Genomic DNA, 23327 nt, shown 5'->3' with positions numbered 1-23327 from the left:
TAATCCCAGCACTTTGGGAGGCCGAGACGGGCGGATCACGAGGTCAGGAGTTTGAGACCATCCTGGCTAACACGGTGAAACCCCGTCTCTACTGAAAAATACAAAAAGCTAGCCGGGCGAGGTGGCTGGCGCCTGTAGTCCCAGCTACTGGGGAGGCTGAGGCAGGAGAATGGCGTAAACCCGGGAGGCGGAGCTTGCAGTGAGCTGAGATCCGGCCACTGCACTCCAGCCCGGGCGACAGAGCAAGACTCCGTCTCAAAAAAAAAAAAAAAAAAAAAAAAAAAAGTGGAGAAAGGCATAAAGTTTATGCCTGAGATGCAAGATAATATGTGATAAACGCTACATAAATGAGCCTCTGACAATGAGAAGATTAATTTCATCTAAGACTTTTAGAAAAGATGGCATTTGGGGTTTGAAGAAAGGACAGAACTTTCTTTAAAGAAAAAAATAGAATGTAAAATTTACAAAATGTTTAAGAAGTAAAAACTTTCATGACCTTATTACTTTAATAGCTATTTTTACTTTTGCATATTTCCTTCTAATCTTTCTGTGTGTGTTTTTACAGTTGTCATATAATAAATTTCAGCATTCTTATTTTTTCAATTAATATAATTATTCTGTTATAATCATTACTTTTTTAACGGCTTCAAAGGATTCTGCCCAGATGATACAGGGTTTTAATAGTGAAGTAGTAAGGGAATCCAGCTTGTATAAAAACTCAGAGGTAAGTACAAATGGAGTATATATATATATTAAAAAGTAGACTTATGAGGGTGGGGGACAGCAGAGGAATGGGAGAAGGATGAAGAATAACAAAAGAAAACCTCTCAAGACTTGTGAGAAATGGAAAGACATACAGCCCTGCGTTTCCTGTTCTTATTTTTTTGTTTTGTTTTGTTTTTGTTTTTGTTTTTTGCATTGTCAGGAAATTGAAGAGCAGTTAGTAGATGTCTTCATGAATTGTGTCGAAAATCTCAACCCTAGGAAGCTACCTTTTAATTACTGACGCTGCCTGCATAGATAACACATTACATCACATTACCGATTTGTTTCTCCTTGTCATACAAAAAGGCCACATCTCTTTGCCTATAATTTGCAAGTTTCTATTTTATTTTCAAAGAACAATAAAGTTCTCTTTATTCATGAGTGGAAAAGGGAAGGTTCAAGCTTTAGTGAAGAGCCTTGGTCTGGTATAATTTTGTCCCTGTTTTGATTACAGAAAGGGTGTTTAACTTTTGTTCCTTTTTTTATTTATTTAAGCACTATCCAGATTTCTGTTAATAGTACTCAGTATCAGAATTCTACAATTATTGAAGAGATTTTTCTCTAGTTGCAGCATTTATGCTGCTTTCCCTCCTTTTCAACATGTGAGAGATTACAATGTCAACACATGAAAGTGATGGAAAAGACAATTCTCTAGCATAAAATTATAAAATGAAGTTAAAATCAATGCAAATATTAAAATAAATGGCACTTAATTTTGAGAGAAATTTTTAATCAGTTTAGCTTATCAATTAATCTTAGCATTTAAAATAACTAGTTCTGATTTTTGTGGTGGGAAATGCAAGGAGAAAGGTTAAAAGTTAAATGTATCTGGGACAGCTGTGTTATTTATAATTCCCCTGGAATTGTTTTTGATTAATGCTTGTTACATTTTCCCCATGAGGCTGGGGAGTGTTTCAGTAAAGGCTAACATGGATGGTTTTTAATATCAGGAGTTCCACAAATATGGATTAACTTTTTAGAGATATATGATAATCTCTTTTCTCAGTTATGGTCATGTAAATTAGAACTGCTACCTGAACTTAGAAAAAATAAGATAAGTAACATTATTTGCTGTTGTCACTTCAATTATACCTTACCACTTGAGAGAAATTGTACTTGTTAATTAATTAAGTCATGACAAGAGATTTTTAATTGGCAGGATCCAGTTTTGGAGATTCCTACCTATGTAATGTAGTATGGTTACTTCCCAGTAAACTGGTATAGTGAGAATTTGACCATCAGGGCCAATAGAATATTTCAGTTGGCCTATTTATTCATTGACCTTCCAGAAAAAAAGGGTAATCTGTAAGTGTCTCCGATTTTTGGGAATCCTTCCCCTCAGAAAACTGAAATTTCAGCTTACATGTTTTCCTCTCTGGTTTTCAATTCCATCTTTATTTCTGATACCTGAGGATTTCCCTTCTTTCTTGCAAGATCAGCTATATATTTAATTTTATTTGGTGATGGAAGAAAGTTATTTTTTTCTAGCATCTACAGTCAGAGTTTTTTTGTGTTGTGTTAATTTACCATATGGGTTTTGGAATTAGTTGTATATTTAATTTACAGTCATGCATTGGTTAACAACAGGGATACATTCTGAGAAATGCGTCATTAGGCAGTTTCATCATTGTGCAAATGTCATAGAGTGTAGTCACACAAGCGTAGAAAGTATAGCCTACTTACTACACACCTAGGCTGTGTGATATAGCCTATTCTTCCTAGTCTACAAACCTTTACAGCATGATAACTGTACTGAATACTGTATGTAGTAGTAATACAATGTAAATATTATGTGCCTAAACATATCTAAACATAGAAAAGGTAAAGTAAAAATGTGGTATTTTATGGGACCATCATCGTATATGCTGTCCATCACTGGCTGAAATATCATTCTGCAACATGACTGTCTTATTTAGTGAGACCTCCTGGAACAGGGATGTTTGTAAATCTTTAGAAGGAAGAAGATTAAAATAAATAATCTATGATATGTATATTTTCTCTTACTCAGACCTCTTCTAAGAAAGACATACAAGCTACTACTTGCCAATGAAATAATTTTAGAGTAGAATCAGTTAATTTGCTATCTCTTGTGCTATAATATTTCATATTTGTTGATCTTTCAAAATTTTTAAAAATGCTTAAATTTTATGGGCTCGTAGTAGGTATATATGTTCATGGGGTACATATTTTGATACAGACATTCTATGTATAATAACCACATCAAGGTAAATGAGTTATCTATTAAAGCATTCATCATTTCTTTGTGTTACAAACATTCTAATTATTCTCTGTTATTCTAAAATATACAACAAATTATTGCCGACTGTAGTCACCCTATTGTGCTATCAAATACTAGCTCTTATTCATTGTATCTAATTATATTTTTGTACTCGTTAACCATCCACTTCCTCCAGGTCCTACTACCCTTCTTACAAATGCATGAGAACATACAGTTTGTTTTTGTCTCCCTAGCTCATTTCACTTAGTGTCTTCCAGTTCTTTGTTGTTGCAAATCATGGAATCTCATTCTTTTTTATGGCCGAATAGGACAGCAGTGAGTGTATGTACCACATTCTCTTTATCCTTTCCTCTGTTGATGAATACAGGCTGATTCCAGATCTGCTGCAATACACATGGGAGTGCAGACATCTCTTCGATGTACTGATTTCATTTCCTTTGGGTATATAGCAGTGGGATTGCTGGACCATATGATAGTTCTATTTTTAGTGTTTTGAGGAAACACCATAGTGTTCTCCATAGTGGTTTTACTAATCTACATTCTCATCAACAGAGTATAAGAGTACCCCTTTTGCCACATTCTTGCCAGCGTTTGTTATTGCCCGTCTTTTGGATAAGAGCCATTTTAACTGGGGTGAGATGATATCTCATTGTAGTTTTGATTTGCACTTCCCTGATGATCAGCGATGTTGAACACCTTTTCAAATACTTGTTTTCCATTTGTATATCTTCTTTTGAGAAATATCTATTCAGATCTTCTGCCCATCTTAAAATCAGATTATTGGAGTTTTTCCTATTGAGTTGTTTGAGCTTCCTATATTTTCTGGTGATTAGTCTCTTGTTGGATAGTTTGCAAATATTTTCTCCCATTCTGTGGGCTGTCTCTTCACTTTGTTGATTGTTTCCTTTGCTCTACAGGAGCTTTTTAAGTTGACGTGATCCAATTTGTCCATTTATGCTTTGGTTGCCTGTGCTTTTGAGTATTACTCAAGAAATTTTTGCCTAGACCAGTGTTCTGGAGAGTTTCCTGAATGTTTTGATTTGATTTTTCTATATTACAAGAGATAGGGGTCTGGTTTGATTCTTCTACATATGGATATCCAGTTTTCCCAGCACCATAATTTATTGAAGAGACTGTCCTTTCCCCATTGTGTGTTCATGGCACCTTTGTCAAAAAGGAGTTCACTATAGATGTATAGATTTACTTTAGGGTTCTCTATTCTATTCCATTGGTTTCTATGTCTGTTTTTATGGCAGTACCATGTTGTGTTGGATACTATAACTCTGTAGTATAATTTGAAGTCCAGTAATTAATTTGACTCCATTTTGTTCTTTTTGCTCGGGATGACTTTGGCTATTCTGGATCTTTTGTGATTCCATATATTTTAGGATTTTTTTTTCTGTTTCTATGAAGTATGTCATTGGTATTGTGATAGGAATTGCATTTAATCTGTAGATTGCTTTGGGTAATATGGACATTTTAACAGTTTTGATTGTTCCAATCCATGAACATGGAATATTTTTCCCTTTTTTTTTTGGTGTCGTCTTCTATTTCTTTCATCTGTGTTTTATAGTTTTCATTGTAGAGATCTCTCACTTCTTTGGTTAAGTTTATTCCTAGGTATTTAATTTTATTTATAGTGACTGTAAATGGGATTACATTCTTGATTTCTTTTTCAGATTGTTCACTGTTGGCATATAAAAATGCTACTGATTTAATACCTTGTTTCTTAAATAAAAATAAATGCTACTGATTTTTCGTGTATTGATTTTGTATCCTGCAACTTTACTGAATGTGTTTATCAGTTCTAATAGCTTTTGGGTGGAGTCTTTAGGTTTTCCAAATATAAGTTCATATCATCCTCAAATAAGAACAATTTGATGTCTTCCTAATTTAGCTTCCCTTTCTTTCTCTTATCTGATTTCTCTAGGACTTCCAGTACTATATTCAATAATAGTGGTAAAAGTGGGCTGCCGGGCACAGTGGCACACGCCTATAATCCCAGCACTTTGGAAGGCCGAGGCGGGTGGATTGTCGGAGGTCAGGAGTTCGACACCAGCCTGGCCAACATGGTGAAACCGTGACTCTACTAAAATTACAAAAATTACCCAGGTGTGGTGGTGCACACCTGTAGTCCCAGCTACTTGGGAGGCTGAGAAAGGAGAATTGCTTGAACCCAGGAGGCAGAGGTTGCAATGAGCTGAAATCATGCCACTGCACTCCAGCCTGGGTGACAGAGCAAGACTCCATCTCAAAAAAATAAAATAAATAAAATAAAATAAAGTAGACATCCTTATCTTGTTCCATATCATAGACGAAAGGCTTTCAGTTTCTCCCATTTACCATGGCACTAGCTGTGGATCTGTCATATATGGCTTTCATTGTGTTGAGCTATGTTCCATCTATAGTCAGGTTTTTGAAGTTTTTTTTTTTTTTATCATTAAGGGATGTTGAAATTTATCAAATGCTTTTTCAGCATCAGTTAAAATGATCATATGGGTTTTGTCTTCCATTCTGTTGATAATGATGTTTCACTTTGATTTGTGTATGTTGAACCATTCTTTCATCCCTGATATGAATCCCACTTGGTCACGATGAATGATTTTTTTTCAATGTATTGTCAAATTTGGTTTACTAGTATTTTATTAAGGATTTCTGCATCAATGTTTGTCAGAGATATTGGCCTGTAGTTTTTCTTCTTTCAATGAATCTTTGGTTTTGATATCAGGGTATTATTGGCCTTACAGAATGAGTATGGAAAGTATTCTCTCCTCCTCTGTTTTTTGAAATAGTTGGAGTAGGATTGGTATTAATTCTTTAAATATTTGGTAGAATTTGGCAGTGAAGCCATCAGGTCCTAGGCTTCTCTTTTCTGGGAGACTTTACTACAGCTTCAACCTCGTTATTTGTTATTGGTCTTTTTATGTTTTGGATTTCTTCATGGTTCATTCTTGGAAGGTTGTATGTGTATAGAAATTTATCCATTTCCTTTAGGTTTTCCAGTTTATTGGCATATAGTTGTTCACAGTACTCTCTAATGATTATTTGAATTTCTGTGGTATCAGTTGTAATGTCTCCTTTTTCATCTGTGATTTTATTTATTTGGGCCTTCTTTCCTTAGTCTAGTTAAAGTTTTGTCTATTTTGTTTATCTTTTCAAAACACCAGCATTTCCTTTTTGTTGATCCTTTGTATTATTTTCTTTGTTTCAATTTCATTTATTTCTGCTCTGATCTTTATTATTTCTTCTACTAATTTTGGAGTTGGGTTGCTCTTGCTTTTCTAGTTCTTTAAGATGCATTGCTAGGTTATTTTTTTTTAAGTTTTTCTACCTTTTCATGTAGGTACTTACAGCTATAAGCTTCTCTTTTAGTACTGCTTTTGCTGTATTCCATAGGTTTGCTATGTTGTGTTTCCATTATTATTTGTTTCAAGAAATTATTTAATATCCTTCTTAATTTTTTCATTGATCCGCTGATCATTCAGGAGCATACTGTTTAATCTCCATTTGTTTGTATTATTTCCAAGTTCCTCTTGTTATTGATTTCTAGTTTTATTCCATTGTAGTCAGAGAAGATACTTTTAAGATTTTAATTAAAAATTTTTTTTTCTTTTTCAAGACAGGACTACTCTGTTGAACAGGCTGGACTGCAGTGGCACAGTCACGGCTCCCTGCAGCCTCAACTCTTGGGCTCGAGTGATCCTCCCACCTCAGCCCCCTGATGAGCTGGGAGTACCACTCTGCCTTTTTGTTGTTGTTGTTGTTGTTTGTTTGTTTGTTTTTGAGAGGTAGGGTCTGACTATGTTGCCCAGGCTGGTTTCAAACTCCTGGGTCCAAGAAGTCCACCCACCTCGGCGTCCCAAAGCGTTGGAATTACAGGCATGAACCATTGTGCCTAGCTGAGTCTTTAAAGACTTGTTTTGTGGCTCACATATGGTTTATCCTTGAGAATGATCTGTATGCCAAGGAGAAGAATATGTATTATGCAGCCATTGGATGAAATGTTCTGTAGTGTCTATTAGGTCCATTTGGTTTACAGTGCAGATTAAGTCCAACATTTCTTTCTTGATTTTCTATCTGAAAGATCTATCCAGTGCCGAAAGTGGGATGTTGAAATTTCTAACTATTACTATATTGAAATCTAGCTCATTCTTTGACTTTAACAATATTTGCTTTATATAACTGGGTATTTCAGTGTTGGATGCATATGTATTTATAATTGTTGTATCTTCTTGCTGAAATGATCCCTTTATCATTGTGTAATAACCTTTTTTGTTTCTTTTTTTAGTTTTTGTATTGAAATCTATTTGATCTGATAATACCTATTCCTGCTCTTTTTGGTTTTCATTGGCATGGAATATTTTCTCTGTCCCTTTATTTTCAGCCTATGTGTGTCTTTATAGGTGAAGTGTGTTTCTTGTATGCAACAGATTGTTGGGTACTGTTTTTTTAATCCATTCAACACTATAATTTTGATTGGAGAGTTTAGTTCACTTACATTCATTGTTATTATTGATAAGTAAGGACTTCTGCCTTTTTTTTTTTCTTTTTGAGACAGAGTCTCGCTCTGTGGCACAGGCTGGAGTGCAGTGGCGCAATCTCTGCTTACTGCAAGCTCGGCCTCCCGAGTTCACGCCATTCCCCTGCCTCAGCCTCCCGAGTAGCTGGGACTACAGGCGCGCCCGCCACCTCGCCCGGCTAGTTTTTTGTATTTTTTTAGTAGAGATGGGGTTCCACCGTGTTAGCCAGGATGGTCTCGATCTCCTGACCTCGTGATCCGCCCGTCTCGGCCTCCCAAAGTGCTGGGATTACAGGCTTGAGCCACCGCGCCTGGCCCCGACTTCTGCCATTTTTAATTTGTTTTTTGGTTTTGTGGTCCTTTTTGTGAAAGCGTTTTCTTTAGTGGTATGCTTTAAATTCTTGGTTTATCTATTTTATATGTCGGTTGTAAGTTTTTTAACTTGATGTTACATGAGGGTTGCAATTAACATCTTACAATGCATTATTTATTTATTTATTTATTTTGTGAGACGGAGTCTTGCTCTGTAACCCAGGCTGGGGTGCAGTGGCGCGATCTCGGCGCACTGCAAGCTCTGCCTCCCGGGTTCAAGCCATTCTCCATCCTCAGCCTCGGGAGTAGCTGGGACTACGGGCGCCCGCCACCACGCCCGGCTAATTTTTTGTATTTTTAGTAGAGATGGGGTTTCACTGTGTTAGCCAGGATGGTCTCAATATCCTGACCTCGTGATCCACCCGCCTCGGTCTCCCAAAGTGCTGGGATTACAGGCGTGAGCCACCACACCCGGCCACAATGCATTATTTTAAACTGATGACAATTTGATTGCAAAAACAAACAGGAAAAGAGAAAACTAATAAAAACTCTATACTTTATCCCCCTTGCTTTTTAACTTTTTCTTGTTTCTATTTGTATGTTCTTATATTGTCTGTCTTTAAAAATTGTTGTAGTTATTATTTTTGATAGATCCATCTTTTAGTCTTTCTGCTCAAGATATGAGTAGTTTACACACCACAATTACAGTGTTATAATATTCTGTATTTGCCTGTGTACTTACTGTTACCTGTGAACTTTATACCTTCAGGTGATTTCTTATTGCTTATTAATATCCTTTTCTTTCAGACTGTAGGACACCCTTTAGCGTTTCTTGAAGGATAGGTCTGATGTTGATTAAATCCCTCAGCTTTTGTTTGTCCAGGAAAGTCTTTATTTCTCCTTTATGTTTGAAGGATATTTTCACCGGATATACTATTCTAGAATAAAAATTTTTTCCTTCAGCACTTTAAATAAATCATGCCACTGTCTCCTGGCCTATTAGGTGACCACTCAGAAACCTGCTGCCAGATGTATTGGAGCTCCTTTGTTTTTTGTTTTGTTTTGTTTTTTTAATTTTCTCTTGCTGCTTCTGAGATCCATTCTTCACCTCTGGCCTTTGGGAGTTTGGTTACTAAATGTCTTAAGGTAGTCTTCTTTGGGTTAAATCTGCTTGATATTCAATAACCTTCCTGGGCCTGAATATTGATATCTTTCTCTAGGCTTAGAAAGTTCTCTGTTATTATTTCTCTGAATAAACTTTCTACCCTAATCTCTCTTGCTACCTCCTCTTTAAAGCTAATAACTCTTTTTTTCTTTTTTTGAGACAGAGTCTCACCCTGTTGCCCAGGCTGGAGTGCAGTGGCGTGATCTCCGCTGACCACAGCCTCTGCCTCCCAGATTCAAGCATTTCTCCTGCCTCAGCCTCCTGAGTAGCTGGGATTACAGGTGCGCGCTGCCACGCCTGGCTAATTTTTGTGTTTTTAGTGGAGACGGGGTTTCACCATGTTGCCCAGACTAGTCTCAAACTCCTGACCTCAAGAGATCCACTCGCCTCAGCCTCCCAAAGTGTTGGGATTACAGGCATGAGCCACAATGCCGGACCCAGTAACTCTTAACTTTGCCCTTTTGGGGTTATTTTCTAGATCCTGTAGGCATGCTTTGTTACTTTTATTCTTAATTTTACTCCTCCGACTGTGTATTTTCAAATAACCTGTCTTCAAGCTCACTAATTCTTTCTTCTGTGTGATCAGTTCTGCCACTGAGAGATTCTGATGCATTCTTCAGTTTACCAATTAATTTTTTCAGTTCCAGAATTCTGCTTGATTCTTTATAAGAATCAAAGAGGTTTTTAATCTCTTTGTTAAATTTATTTGATAGGATCCTGAGATCCTTCTTTGTGTTTTCTTGTATTTCATGGGACTTCCTCAAAACTGCTATTTTGATTTATCTGAGAGTTCACATATCTCTGTCCCTCTTCCTATTTAGTTTGTTTGGTGAGATTGTGTTGTCCTGGATGATGCTGATGCTTGTGGGTGTTCATTAATGTCTGAACATTAAAGAGTTAGGTATTTATGCTAATCTTCACAGTCTGGGCTGGTTTGTACCCATCCTTCTTGAGAAGGCTTTGCAAGTATTCAAAGGGAATTGAATCTTGTGATCTAAGTCTTTGGTCACTGAAGCCATATGTGAGCATATTGGAGGTACCCCAAGCCCAGTAGTGATGCGACTCTTGTAGTCTCATAGAGGCACCAACTTGCTGGTCTTGGTTAGATCTGGGAGAATCCCCTGGATAACCAGGCAGAGACTCTTGTTCTCCTCTCTTACTTTCCCCCAAGCAGTTGGAGTCTCTCTCTCTCTCTCTCTCTCTCTGTTCTGAGCTGCCTGGCGTTGGCAGAAGGGTGACACAATCCTGTGGCCACCGTCACTGGGACTGTGTTGGGTCACACCTGAAGCCAACACAGTACCGGATTTTGCCTAAGGCTTGTGGTGACTATTTCCTAGCTACCGCTTGTGTTTAAGACCCAAGGGCTCTTCAGTCAGCAGGAGATGAATTTGCCAGGGCTGGGTCTTTCTCTTCAGTGCAGTAGGTTCCCTTCTGGCCCACGGTGGGTCTAGAAATGCTGTCTAGGAGTTTGGGCCTGTTATTAGAGACTTTAGGAATCTGCTTGGTGCTTTATTTTACTGGGGCTGTCATGGTACCCAGGTTGCAAGACAAGTCCTTTTTATTCTTCCCTTTGATTTTCTCAAGCAGAGTCTCTGCCCATGGCCACCACTGCCCCAGACCTGTGGCTACTACAGTCTGGCTACTGCTGATATTTATTAAGAGCCCAAGGTCTCTGTAATCAGTAGGTGGTGAGTCCTGCGAGGCCTGGGTCTCTCCCTTTAGGTCAGTGGGTTTCCTTCTGGCCCAGAGTGGGTCTAAGGCCAGGAATCAGTGACTTTAGGAGTCTGATTGGTGCTTTATTTTACTGTGACTGAGCTGGTACCCACGTTGCAAGATAATTTTTTTTTTTTACTTTTCCCTCTCCTTTCCTTAAGCAGGAATCTTTCCCTGTGGCCGCCACAGCTGGGCATGTGTTGGATCACACCCGAAGTCAGCATAATACTGAGTCTTGCCCAATGCCTGTGGGAACAGCTGCCTGGCTACCCCTGATGTTTATTCAAGGCCCAAGAGCTCTTTAGTCAGCAGGTAGTGAAATCTGGCAGGACTGAGTCCTGTCCTTCAGGGTGGCACATTCCCCTCTGGCCCAGGATGGGTCTAGAAATGTCTGGGAGTTACGACTTAGAATGGGGGCTTCAGGACTCTGGTTGCTGCTTTATTTTATTGTGGCTGTACTGGTATCCAAGTTGAAGAACATAGTCTCCTCTACCCTTATCTCTCCTCCTGGAGCTATGAACTGTGCTGTCTGAAGTTGGAGGAGGGGTGACACAAGCACACCCTTGGCCGCCTTGTCTGGTGTCTCACTGGTTCGTGTGCCTCCCAAGTCTGCTGACTCCAAGCCCAGCACAGTACCAGGACTTGCTCAGGGACTGCAGTCCTTGCGGTCTAGACTGCCTTTTAAGTTTATTTAGGATCTCGGAGTGCTTTAGCCTACAAGGGCAAGGCTTGCCCAAACTTAGCCGTAAACTGCTGGGATGGATGATTCCCCTCTGGCTGAGGTTGGTCTAAATACTCCCTCATGGGTGCCAGTTGACTTCTGCCCTGTTTTGCCTTCCATTGCGACAGGGCAGCACTGAGTTCCAATGCAAAGTCCTACAATCACTTTGCTCTTCCTCTTGCAAAAGGCATAGATTCTCTCTCGGCCACCACACTGCACTGCCAGGGGATGTGGGAGGGGTGGTGTAGGCAATTCAAGACCGTCTTTCCTACCCTCTTCACTGCCTCTTTCCTTCATACGATGTTAAAACTAGGTACTGTGATTAGTCACCTGATTTTTGGTTCTTATGCAGGTGCTTTCTTGTTTGAATAATTGTTTAATTTGATGTTCCTTGGTGGGGACTGTCACTGGAGAGTTCTAATGAGCCATCTTGCTCTGTCTCCTGCTCCATATTTGTTGATCTTAAAAAATGCTCCTGTAAATACTGTTGTACTTAAGTCCTTGTGTACATAGATGTACATTTATCTAGGGAAGCATCTAAAAATAGAGTTCCTGGGTTTTTGTTTTAGAACTTTAGTAAGCAGGTCAAGCATCTCTTTAGAATGATCCATCAATTTACTCCCACCAACAGTGCATTAGAGCTCTTTCTGCTGACCGGTGAGATTATCTTTTCATTCATTTCTTAGCCATTCTATATGGTATCTTGTACTAGGTTAATTATATTTTACATATTGATTTTTAGGAGTTATTCACATATTCAGGATAATTATCATTTGTCTCAATGATGTATATTTTAGATACTTCTATCCTGTAGATATTTTAGATATGTCTACAGGATAGAAGTATCTAAAATGTCCCCTTTTTTTTTCGTTTTGCACATGATATTTTTTCTCATACTAAAGGTATATAATTTTATTATTGTGGAATTTAATCATTTTTGCCATTAGGGTTGTATTTTAAAAATATTTCCAAATGCTATAGAACTATTGTAAAATTTTAAATTAACTTTAAAAAATTTTTTATTTTCACTTTTAGACTTTATCTGGAATTTGGTTTTATATATTAGTACAAGATAGTGATTGAACTGTTATTGTTTACTTCTTTACTCATTTTTACTCCTCTCTATGAATTTTGAAATTATTTGTAAAGATCCATGAAAAAATTTGAAGGGAGAGTGGGAATTGTATTAAATTTATAGACTACTTTGGAGAAAAAAGATAATATTAAATATTTTCACACATAAACATAGTGGATTTCTCCATTTATTGACGTCTTCTTTACGTTCTTCAGTATTTTATAAATTTTTAAAATAAGGTCTTGCTGTGTCACCCAGCCTGGAGTGCAGTGGTGTTCATAGCTCAGTGTAATCTCAAATTCAGGCAATCCTCCTGCCTCAGCCTCCCTAGTAGCTGGGATTACAGACACAAGTGATCATGCCTGGCTTATTTTTTGGAGGGATGGGGTCTTGTTATATCGCCTAGGCTGGTCTTGAACTCCTGGGCTTAAGCGATTCTCTCATGTTGGCCTTCCAAAGTGCTGTGATTATAGGTGTGTGCCAGCGTAACTGGCAATATTTTATAATGTTATCTATGAAGGTTTTTTTATATTTCTTATTAATTTTATTTCTCTTCTACCAGTTTTGTAACTTGTGAATTTTAGAAAAACGTATAATGTTTTATAATATTTTCTTAACTTTTTATTTTGAACAATTTCGAACCTACAAAACAGTTAAAAAGAGGAGTATAAGTAGTACAGTATACACCTGTATACCCAAGAACTAGATGCACAAATTGGTAACATTTTGCTTATTCCCCTTTATTTGTACACACACACGCACACACACACACACACACACACACACGCACACACAGTATAGTTATGTTCAGTTTTTTATTTGCTAAGTTATTTGAAAGTAAGTTGCAAGATTTATGATACTTTATCCCTAAACACTTCACTATGTGTCTCTTAAATCTAAGACACTCTTTATAAAACCTCCATGCCATCATATCAAAGATATTTAATATTTGATACTTTACAGTATCCACACATTATTATATACTCGGTTGTCTGTTGAATGGGATTTTAAAAAATAACCTTTTCTAAGTAGTTATTACAAATGATTATGGGCTGGGTGCAGTGTCTCACACCTGTAATCCCAACATTTTAGGAGGCTGAGGCAGGCAGATCACCTGAGGTCAGGAGTTCGAGACCAGCCCAGCCAACGGTAAAACCTTGTCTCTACTAAAAATAGAAAAATTATCTGGGCATGGTGGCGCATACCTGTAATCTCAGCTACTCAGAAGGTTGAGGCATGAGAATTGCTTGAACCTGGGAGGCAGAGGTTGCAGTGAGCCAGGATCACACCACTGCACTCCAGCCTGGGTAACAGAGTGAGACTCTGTCTCAAAAAAAAAACCAAAAGCCAAATGGTTATGAACTTTCGATTTTGTGTATGTATATAGCAATAATTAGAAATTCATATTAGTCGCAATACTTTGGCTTTAGATTTTCTTGAGTGCAGTAATAAATTCTTATTCAGTGTAATAAGTTGAGTCAAATTTTTGCTTATCTTTGTAAATAATCAGGTCATCTACAAATAATTTTCTTTTTTTCCTACGTAACTTTTAATTAATTATTGAAATATTCTTCAATTAATTTTAATATCCTAATTACTTGATTGATATATATTTTTTAAATATTGTATCTTAGTTAACTTATAAGTACGTGAAAATGAAATCTAAGTTTTTGTATTTTAGGAAAATTCACGAATCGTGAGAGTAAAAGTTATAGCTGGAATAGGCCTTGCCAAGAAGGATATATTGGGAGCTAGGTAAGTATATCAATTTGGATTATAATTTTAAAACTTTGTATTTGTTAATTTTTTCCAAACTTTGGTTAAATTAAAAATCAAATAGTATTAGTAAATTGTTGTGGAAAGTATAATAATAATATTACCAGTTGGTGGTTTACTAAATCTCTTGGTGTCTGAATTACTAAATTTGTGAAATTAGGCAGAAGTACAAATGATAGCAATAGTCACAAGATACATTATTGAACTCTGGTTCTGGAAAGTTGTAAAATTCTAATAGACTAATCCTTTAGCAGGTAACAACCATAAACTCTGGCCTTAATACAAAAAGCAGCAACTTGAAGGCAGTGGAGAGTGAACAGAGCAGGCAGATTCTGGTGGGGAGTTCATGTTTGGAAGAAGGGAATTGTACTGAGTGAGTTCCTGATATTATGAATTGGTCTGAGGGCAGGTAGAATCAGAACCTGGAAAAATTGTAGTCTTCATGGCCCAGGAAAGTAGCAGAATGCAAACTTTGGTTCAATTAAAAATCAAATCCGGCTGGGCATGGTGGCTCACGCCTGTAATCCTAGCACTGTGGGAGACTGAGGCAGGCGGATCACTTGAGGGCCAGGAGTTTGAGACCAGCCTGACCAACATGGTGAAACCCCGTCTATACTAAAAATTAAAAAATTATCCAGAAATCGCTTGAACCCAGGAGGCGGAGGTTGCAGTGAGCGAGATTGTGCCAGTGCACTCCAGCCTGGGCAACAGAGTGTGCCTCTGTCTCAAAACCAAAAATATATACATACATACATACATACGTACATATGTACCAAATAGTATTAGTAAGTTGTTGTGGGAAGTAGAATAATATTTCCAATTGTTGATTTACTGAATCTCTGAATCTGAAGAAAACATGGCAATGGTAAGGATTCTGGAAGGGAGAGAGCTGAAGAGCTCAGCAACTCAACTGAAGACAAAAGATCTGAAGAGAGATCAGAGTTACTGCCTAAGAAACGGGGTTTGGGAGACAGAGGCAGACAGATTGCTTGAACTCAGGAGTTTGAGACCAACCTGGGAAATATGGTGAAACTCCATCTCTACAAAAAATACAAAACATCACCTGGGCCTGGTGGCGCATGCCTATACTCCTGGCTACATGGGGGACTGAGTCAGGAGGATTGCTTGAGCCTGGGTGATTGAGGCTGCAGTGAGCCAAGATTGTACCAACACACTCCAGCCTGGGTGACAAAGTGAGGCCGTGTCTCAAAAAACAAACAAAAACAGGATTTGTGGCTCTTGTTGGAACAAGATGATTAATTGCATGATAGTCTTAATCTGTTTAGTGTTGCTATAACAGAATTCCTAAGACCGTGTATTTTGTAAAGAAAAGTGGTTGATTTGGTGCGTGGGAAGTTCAAGACTGGGCCTTTGCATCTAGTGAGGGCCCCAGGCTGCTTCAAGTCATGGCAAAAAGGGGAAGGAGACCTAGCGTAGGCAAAGAAATCACATGGCAAGAGAGGAAGCAAGGGGGAGGTGTGCCAGCCTCTTTTTGACAAATAGAGAGGAACAAATAGAATGAGAACTCACTCACTCCCAAGGGAGGGCATTAATCTATTCAGGAGGGATTTGCTCCCATGACCCAAATACCTCCAACTGAGACCTATCTTTCAATATTCCCACATTGAAAATCGAATTTCAACATGCAGTTTGGAGGGTACAAATAATCCAAACCATAGAATGATAAGCAGACACACACACACACACACACACACACACACACACACACGGCAGCAGCAGCAAAATTCAGTCTCCAAAACACACACACACACACACACACACACACACACACACACACGGCAGCAGCAGCAAAATTCAGTCTCCAAAACTTAACATTTATAATATATGTCGGCTGGGCACGGTGGCTAACGCCTGTAATCCCAGCACTTTGGGAGGCTGAGGTGGGCGGATCACGAGGTCAGGAGATCGAGACCTTCCTGGCTAACACGGTGAAACCACGTCTGTACTAAAAATACATCTGTACTAAAAATACAAAAAATTAGCTGGGCGTGGTGGCGGGCGCCTGTAGTCCCAGCAACTCGGGAGGCTGAGGCAGGAGAATGGTGTGAACCCAGGAGGCGGAGCTTGCAGTGAGCCGAGATCGCGCCACAGCACTCCAGCCTGGGCAACAGCGAGACTCCATCTCAAAAAACAAAAAACAAACAAACAAAAAACCCCCCCAAAAAACCATTTATAATATGTGTCCAGAATATAATGCAAAATTACTTATCTAAAAGAACCAGGAAAATGGAAGGCATTGTCAGTAGAGAAAAGAAAATATGCCCACAATAAATTTAAAAAATATGAAATGAAATGGAAATCATAAACAAATGAAAATTCCAAGAGTGAAAAAACAGCATTTGAAATTAAAATTGTTGGGTAGATTTATCAGCCAAATGGAGAAGAGGAAAGATTAACTGAACTTCAACATAGATCAGTAGAAATCATTACCCAGTTGGAGGATGAGAGAGACGAGAGAGACAAACATTGTAGGTAAAAAACAAAAAACAAAAAAACACAGCCTTGGGGATTTGTTAGATAATATATAAAAGTCTAACATGGATATCGTTATGTGATATCTTACAGTCTAACACAGAAAGGGGAGGGCAATGAAGAAGGCAAAATATTTTTTGGAGAAATATTGGCCAAGTTTTTTTTTTCCAAATTTGATTAAATTCATATAGTGTTGAAAAACGCCAAGCAGGATAATAAACACCAAGAACACAATGATGTGCATAATAGTCAAACTGTTGAAAGCCAGGTATAAAGAGAAAAATCTTGACAAAAAGAGAAAAATATGACCCTTTATATATGGGGGAACTACAAGTCAATTAATTACTGACTTCCTACCCATAACAATAGAGACCAGGAGAAAATGGAACAATAAAATAACAACCATCAATCCATAATTTTATATTCAGTGAAAATATCCTTTAAGGAAGATGACAAATTAACATTTTCCAAAAAAAGACAACTAGAGAATTCATCATTGGCAGACCTACACTGTAAGAGATCTTAAAGAAAATCCTTTCAGCTGAAGAAAATTGAAACCAGATAGACACTCAGGTCCTCAGAAAGGAATAAAGAGCATCAAAAATAGTAAATATCTGAGAATATACAAAACATGTTTTCCTTTTATCATATCTTTTTAAAATAAAACATATGCCCATTGAAATCACAACCTAAAACATTGTGTTGTAGGATTTATATTGCTGATGGAATACATATAGCAACTATGACATAAAGGATGGAGCAGATGTAAATTATGGACCTATTTGGTAGAATGGTATAATACTAAGTATAAGTTGAATAAAAGATTAATGATGTGTAGTGTAATATCCAGAGAAACCAATAAAAAATAGTGCAAAAAATTATAGATAAAAAACAGTAGAAGTTTTAAAATGAAGTTGTTGAAAAACTAAATAAACAAAAAAGCCAGGAACTTGAGCCCAGGGGTTCAAGACCAGCCTGGGCAACAAAGTGGGACCCTGTCACTACAGAAAGTCAAAAAATTAGCCAGGTGTGTTTGTATGCACCTGTGGTCCCAGCTACAAAGGAGGCTGAGGTTGGAGGATCACTGGAGCCCAGAAAGTCAAGGCTCCAATGAGCCGTGATTTTTTGCCACTATACTCTAGCCTAGGTGACAGAGTAAGACCCTGTCTCCAGAAAAAAAAAAGAAAAAAAAAAAAAAAAAGCCAGAAAAGGAGAAACAAATGATCAAAAAAAGTAAACGAGGCCAGTTGTGGTAGCTCACACCTGTAATCCTAGCACTTTGGGAGGCTGAGGCGGGTGGATCACCTGAGGACAGGAGTTTGAGACCAGCCTGGCCAACATGGTGAAATCCCATCTATACTAAGACACAAAATTAGCTGGGTGTGGTGGCCCATGCCTGTAATCTCAGGTAATGAGGAGGCTGAGGCAGGAGAATCAGTCGAAGCCGGGAGGCGGAGGTTGCAATGAGCCAAGATCACACCATTGCACTCCAGCCTGGGCAAAATAACTAAACCATTAAAAAAAAAAAAAAAAAAAAAGCCAGAAAAGGAGGAACAAATGATCCAAAAAAGTAAAAGAGGCCGGGTGCAATGGCTCACGTTTGTAATCTCAACACTTTGGGAGGCTAAGGCGGGTGAATCACCTGAGGTCAGGTGTTCCAGAGTAGCCTGGGCAACATGGTGAAACCCTGTCTCTACTAAAAATACGAAAATTAGCTGGGTGTGGTGGCGGGCATCTGTAATCCCAGCTACTCAGGAGGCTGAGGCAGGAGAATTGCTTGAACCTGGGAGGTGGAGGTTGCAGTGAACCAAGATTATGCCACTGCACTTCAGCCTAGGTGACAAGAGTGAAACTCCATCTCAAAAACAAAAAAACAATGTAAAGGGCAGGAACAATGGAAAACAAACAATAAACCTGGTAGACCTAAATCCAATCATATCAATAATTACAAGGAACATTAATGGATTAAAATAAATATGAGACAGAGGTTGTTAGGATAAATTACAAAACAAGACCCAACTATATACTGTCTTACGAGATGCACTTAAAATATAAAGACATAGCTAAGTTGAAAGGAAGTGGAAGCAAAAAGATATGCCATGCAAAGAGTAAGCATAAAAAGACTGAAGTGGATATATTAGTATCTGGTAGAATAGATTTAAACACAAACATTTTCAAACATTTGGTGATGATAAAGAATAAAGTCAATCAAGAATATATAGCAATCATAAATGTATGTGTGCCTGCTAAAATAACTTAGAAAAATATGAATCAAAATTTGACGGAATTAAAGGGGAAATTTTTAAAACTCCCACCATCATAGTTGGAGGCATTAACACTTCTCTTTCAGCAGTTGATAAAACAACTAAATAAAAAAATCAAAAACATAAATTTGAACAATATTATGAACAACTTTGACCTAAAGAACACTATTTCTAACAACTTTCTTTTCAAGTGTACATTCTTTTCAAGTGTACATGATACATTCTCTAGCGTAGACCACATATGGGCTATATTAGTTTATTGCTGCATAATAATATTAACACAAACTGGCCAGGCGCAGTGGCTCACGCCTGTAATCCCAGCACTTTGGGAGGCCGAGGCGGGCAGATCACAAGGTCAGGAGATCGAGACCATCCTAACTAACACGGTGAAACCCGTCTCTACTAAAAATACAAAAAATTATCCGGGTGTGGTGGTGGGCGGCCCCTGTAGTCCCAGCAGCTACTCGGGAGGCTGAGGCAGGAGAATGGTATGAACCCGGAGGCGGAGGTTACAGTGAGGCAAGATGGCGCCGCTGCACTCCAGCTTGGGTAACAGAGTGAGACTCCGTCTCAAATAATAATAATAATAATAATAATACCACAAATTTGGTTGCTTAAAAGAACGTACATTTATTATCTCACAGTTTCTGTGGTTCAGAAGTTCCTGCATTGTTTAACTGGGTCCTCTGCTACAGGGTCTTGCAGAGCTGCTGTTGTATTTTTTGTTTTTCTGATTTTTTCTAATTTTTCTGTCTTGAAGTCTCTCACATGAGAGTGGCTGTAAACTCTAGCCCTGCCCTGATGAGACTCTAGAAATTTGGACATAGATGTTTACAATGTGCCTTTCATGGGTATTTCTTTATCCCGGCAAGTGCCCTCATGCCTAAGTGTCTTACCTATGACCAGATGTCCCTCTCACAGCACACTTGCATATCCTGGCGGATGCTCTTAGAGTTCTTGTCTGTGTCCAGTTTATTCCTACCAAAATAGCAGATAGCCACTCTCTAGGAGAATCCTGAAAAAGAAGTTAGGGTCGAGTATATCAGTCAGGTGAGACACAGGAGGCAGCTCAACAAAACACACAAAATAACAGTGGTGTATTACTTAACAGATGCCAGAGAGAAGAGGGCAGCATGCCTCCGAGGGCCAACAGGAAGTGGGGAGCCATCCAGGACATGCACAGTCAACTAGTGGGTGGGGAACTGGAGAAAGAGTGCAAGGGACCTGTGGGCTGAGGCTTTTATTGGGATCCAGGGCATTTTCCAAGCAGGTTTCCCTCAGGGAGTTCTCATTGGTGGGTTTAGAGCAAGCAGGCACAAATTTCATGGAGTCATGCTGTGTCTGAGAAATCTGTATTAGGGTTCTCTAGGGGAACAGAACTAATAGGATAGATGTGTATATGAAGGGGAATTTAGTAGGAGAATTGACTCACATGATCACAAAGTGAAGTCCCACTGTAGGCCATCTGCAAGCTGCGGAGCAAGGAAGCCAGTCCGAGTCCCAAAACCTCAAAAATAGGAAGCCAACAATGCAGCCTTCAGTCTGTGGCCGAAGGTATAAGAGGCCCCTAGCATGTCACTGGTGTAAGTCCAAGAGTCCAAAAGCTGAAGAACTTGGAGTCTGATGTTCGAGGGCAGGAAGCATCCAGCATGGGTAAAAGATGAAGGCCGGAAGACTCAGCAAGTCAAGTCCTTCCATGTCCTGCCTGCTTTATTCAAGCTGCCCTGGCAGCTGATTAGACAGTGCCCACTCAGATTGAGGGTGCGTCTGCCTGTCCCAGTCCACTGATTCAAATGTTAATCTCCTTTGGCAACACCCTCACAGACACACCCAGGAACAATACTTTGCATCCTTCAGTCTAATGAAGTTGACACTCAGTATTAACCATCACGGAGAGGTGGTTACTGTGGCATATTTCTGCAGTCCTTGTGGGTATGGGGTCAGTGGAGCAAGTCAAGTAGGTTGAATCTGGTTGCTTCTTAGGAAGGTGGTTACCAGGAGGCAGTTGTGTAAGGTACTTATCTACCACACTGAGGAGCTGAGAGGAGGTAGAGAACTGGAAACTGTGCTAAGGGTGACTAAGACCTGCTTCTGGTATGAAAATGTCCAACTTAACATTCAGTATGGATGCTGAGGCAACATAAAATTATAGGAATTCACTTCAGCTGTCATTAAGGTATTGGTAGGGCTGTGGTCTTAGCTGAGGCTTGCTTAGGGAAGGATTCACTTCCAAGCTAATGTGGTTGCTGGTGGCATTCAGTTCCTTGCAGGCTGCCAGTCTGAGCGTTTCCATTTCTTGCTAGCTGTCAGCTGGAGGCCGTCTCAGCTTCTTGCCATTCAGCAGCTCACAAGCTGGCAGTTTGCTTCTTCAAAGCTAGCAAGAGTCTCCTAGCAAGATGGGTTACAATCTTATGTAATGTAATCACATACTTTTTGTCACCTTTGCCACAATCTATTGGTTAGAATATATAGATCCGTCCCATGCTTAAGAGGAGAGGAACACAAAGAGCATGAATATTAGGAGGTGGGGATAATAGGAGCCATCCTAGTGTCTGTCTGCCATAATATTCTGGGCCTTAAAACAATAAACCACATTCTTTTGAAATGTGCATGGTACATTAACCAGCATAGACCATGTGTGGGTCCATAGGACAAGTTTCAGAAATTTTCAAAAGATTGAAATCATATAGAGGATGTTCTTTGAGAACAATGGAATTCAATTGGAAACCAATAATATTAAGATCTAGAAAAACGACAAATATTTGGAATTTAATTAGCATACTTCTAAATAATCTATATGTCAAAGATGAAAACATTTTGAACTGAATGAAAATGAAAATAAAGCAATATCACAATTGTGGAATGCAGCTGAAGTTATATGCAGAGGGAAGTTTATGTGTTTAAAATCCTTAGCTTAGAAAAGGAGCAAGATATAAATGAATGTTTTGAGTTCTGACCTTAATAAATTAGAAAAAAAAGAGCAAATTAATTCTAAAATAAGTAGAGAGAAGAAATAATAAAGACAAGGGCCAAAGTCAATGAAAGAGAAAATGGACAATGATAGAAAAAAAATTACTGTAATCAAAAGCTTGTTATTTGAAGAGATCAATTAAAGTTTTAAATCTATCTAGAATGATCAAGAGTTAGAGAGAAGGCACTAATTACTGGTAATGAGAATGAAAACTGGGGCATTGCTATAGATCCTGTGGAAATGAAAAAGATAAAAAGAAAATATTTTGTACAATTTCATATCAATAAAGAAGTACACACAACTTAGATGAACTAGATAATAGTCTTGAAAGACATGGATTACAGAACTAGCCACAGAACAAATACAAAACTTTAATAGATGTTTATTAGGGAAAGAAATTGAATTTGTTGTTAAAAGAAATTGAATTTGTTGTTAATTAAAGGAACTGAATTTGTCCTTCCTGCAAAGAAAACTCCAGGCCCACATGGTATCACTGCATACAGCTATCAGACATTTAAGGAATAAATAATACAAATTCTACACAAACGCATTAAGAAAATGGAGGGCATTTCCCAACTCATTTTATTAGACTAGTATTATCTTGATCCCCAAACAAGACACAGACATCACAAGAAAACTTAAAACCAATATCCCTCAACACAGATGCAAAAATGAAATTGAACATTATGTATCTATATGTCACCAGGTAGGATTTTTTCTAGGAATGCAAGGTTTGTTCAACATTAAAAAATTTATCAATGCAATTCATCGTATTCATACAGTAAAGTAGAAAAAACACATGGTCATTTTGCTTGGCATGGAATGTACCTTTGACAAAATCTAACACCAGTCATGATAAAATCTCTCAGCAAACTAACATAAAATACAAAGGTAGTTTAACATCTGAAAATTAACTGATGTAATACACTATATTAATAGAATAAAAGAAGACAGTCATCTTTTTTTTTCTTTTTTTAAAAATTATACTTTAAGTTCTAGGGTACATGTGCACAATGTGCAGGTTTGTTACATATATATACATGTGCCATGTTGGTGTGCTGCAACCATCAACTCATCATTTACATTAGGTATATCTGCTGATGCTATCCCTCCCCCCTCACTCTACCCCATGACAGGCCCCAGGGTGTGATGTTCCCCACCCTGTGTCCAAGTGTTCTCATTATTCAGTTCCCACCTATGAGTGAGAACATACGGTGTTTAGTTTTCTGTCCTTGTGATAGTTTGCTCAGAATGATGGTTTCCAGCTTCACCCATGTCCCTACAAAGGACATGAACTCATCCTTTTTTATGGCT

At 38.4% G+C, this 23327-nt stretch overlaps 1 protein-coding gene across 1 annotated transcript in view; it reads left to right on the top strand.

The window, feature by feature from the left end:
• NEDD4 (NEDD4 E3 ubiquitin protein ligase) overlaps positions 1–23327 on the top strand; it is a 173615-nt gene that overhangs the window by 12117 nt on the left and 138171 nt on the right. Inside the window, exon 2 of the mRNA XM_030931102.1 lies at positions 14191–14264. Coding sequence (XP_030786962.1) covers positions 14191–14264 — 74 coding nt within the window. The remainder of the gene's footprint in view (positions 1–14190; positions 14265–23327) is intronic.

This window comes from Rhinopithecus roxellana, chromosome 5 (genome assembly GCF_007565055.1).
Source record: "Rhinopithecus roxellana isolate Shanxi Qingling chromosome 5, ASM756505v1, whole genome shotgun sequence".
In the NCBI taxonomy this organism is placed as follows: Eukaryota; Metazoa; Chordata; class Mammalia; order Primates; family Cercopithecidae; genus Rhinopithecus; species Rhinopithecus roxellana.
This window is presented reverse-complemented; position numbering and strand designations above follow the sequence as displayed.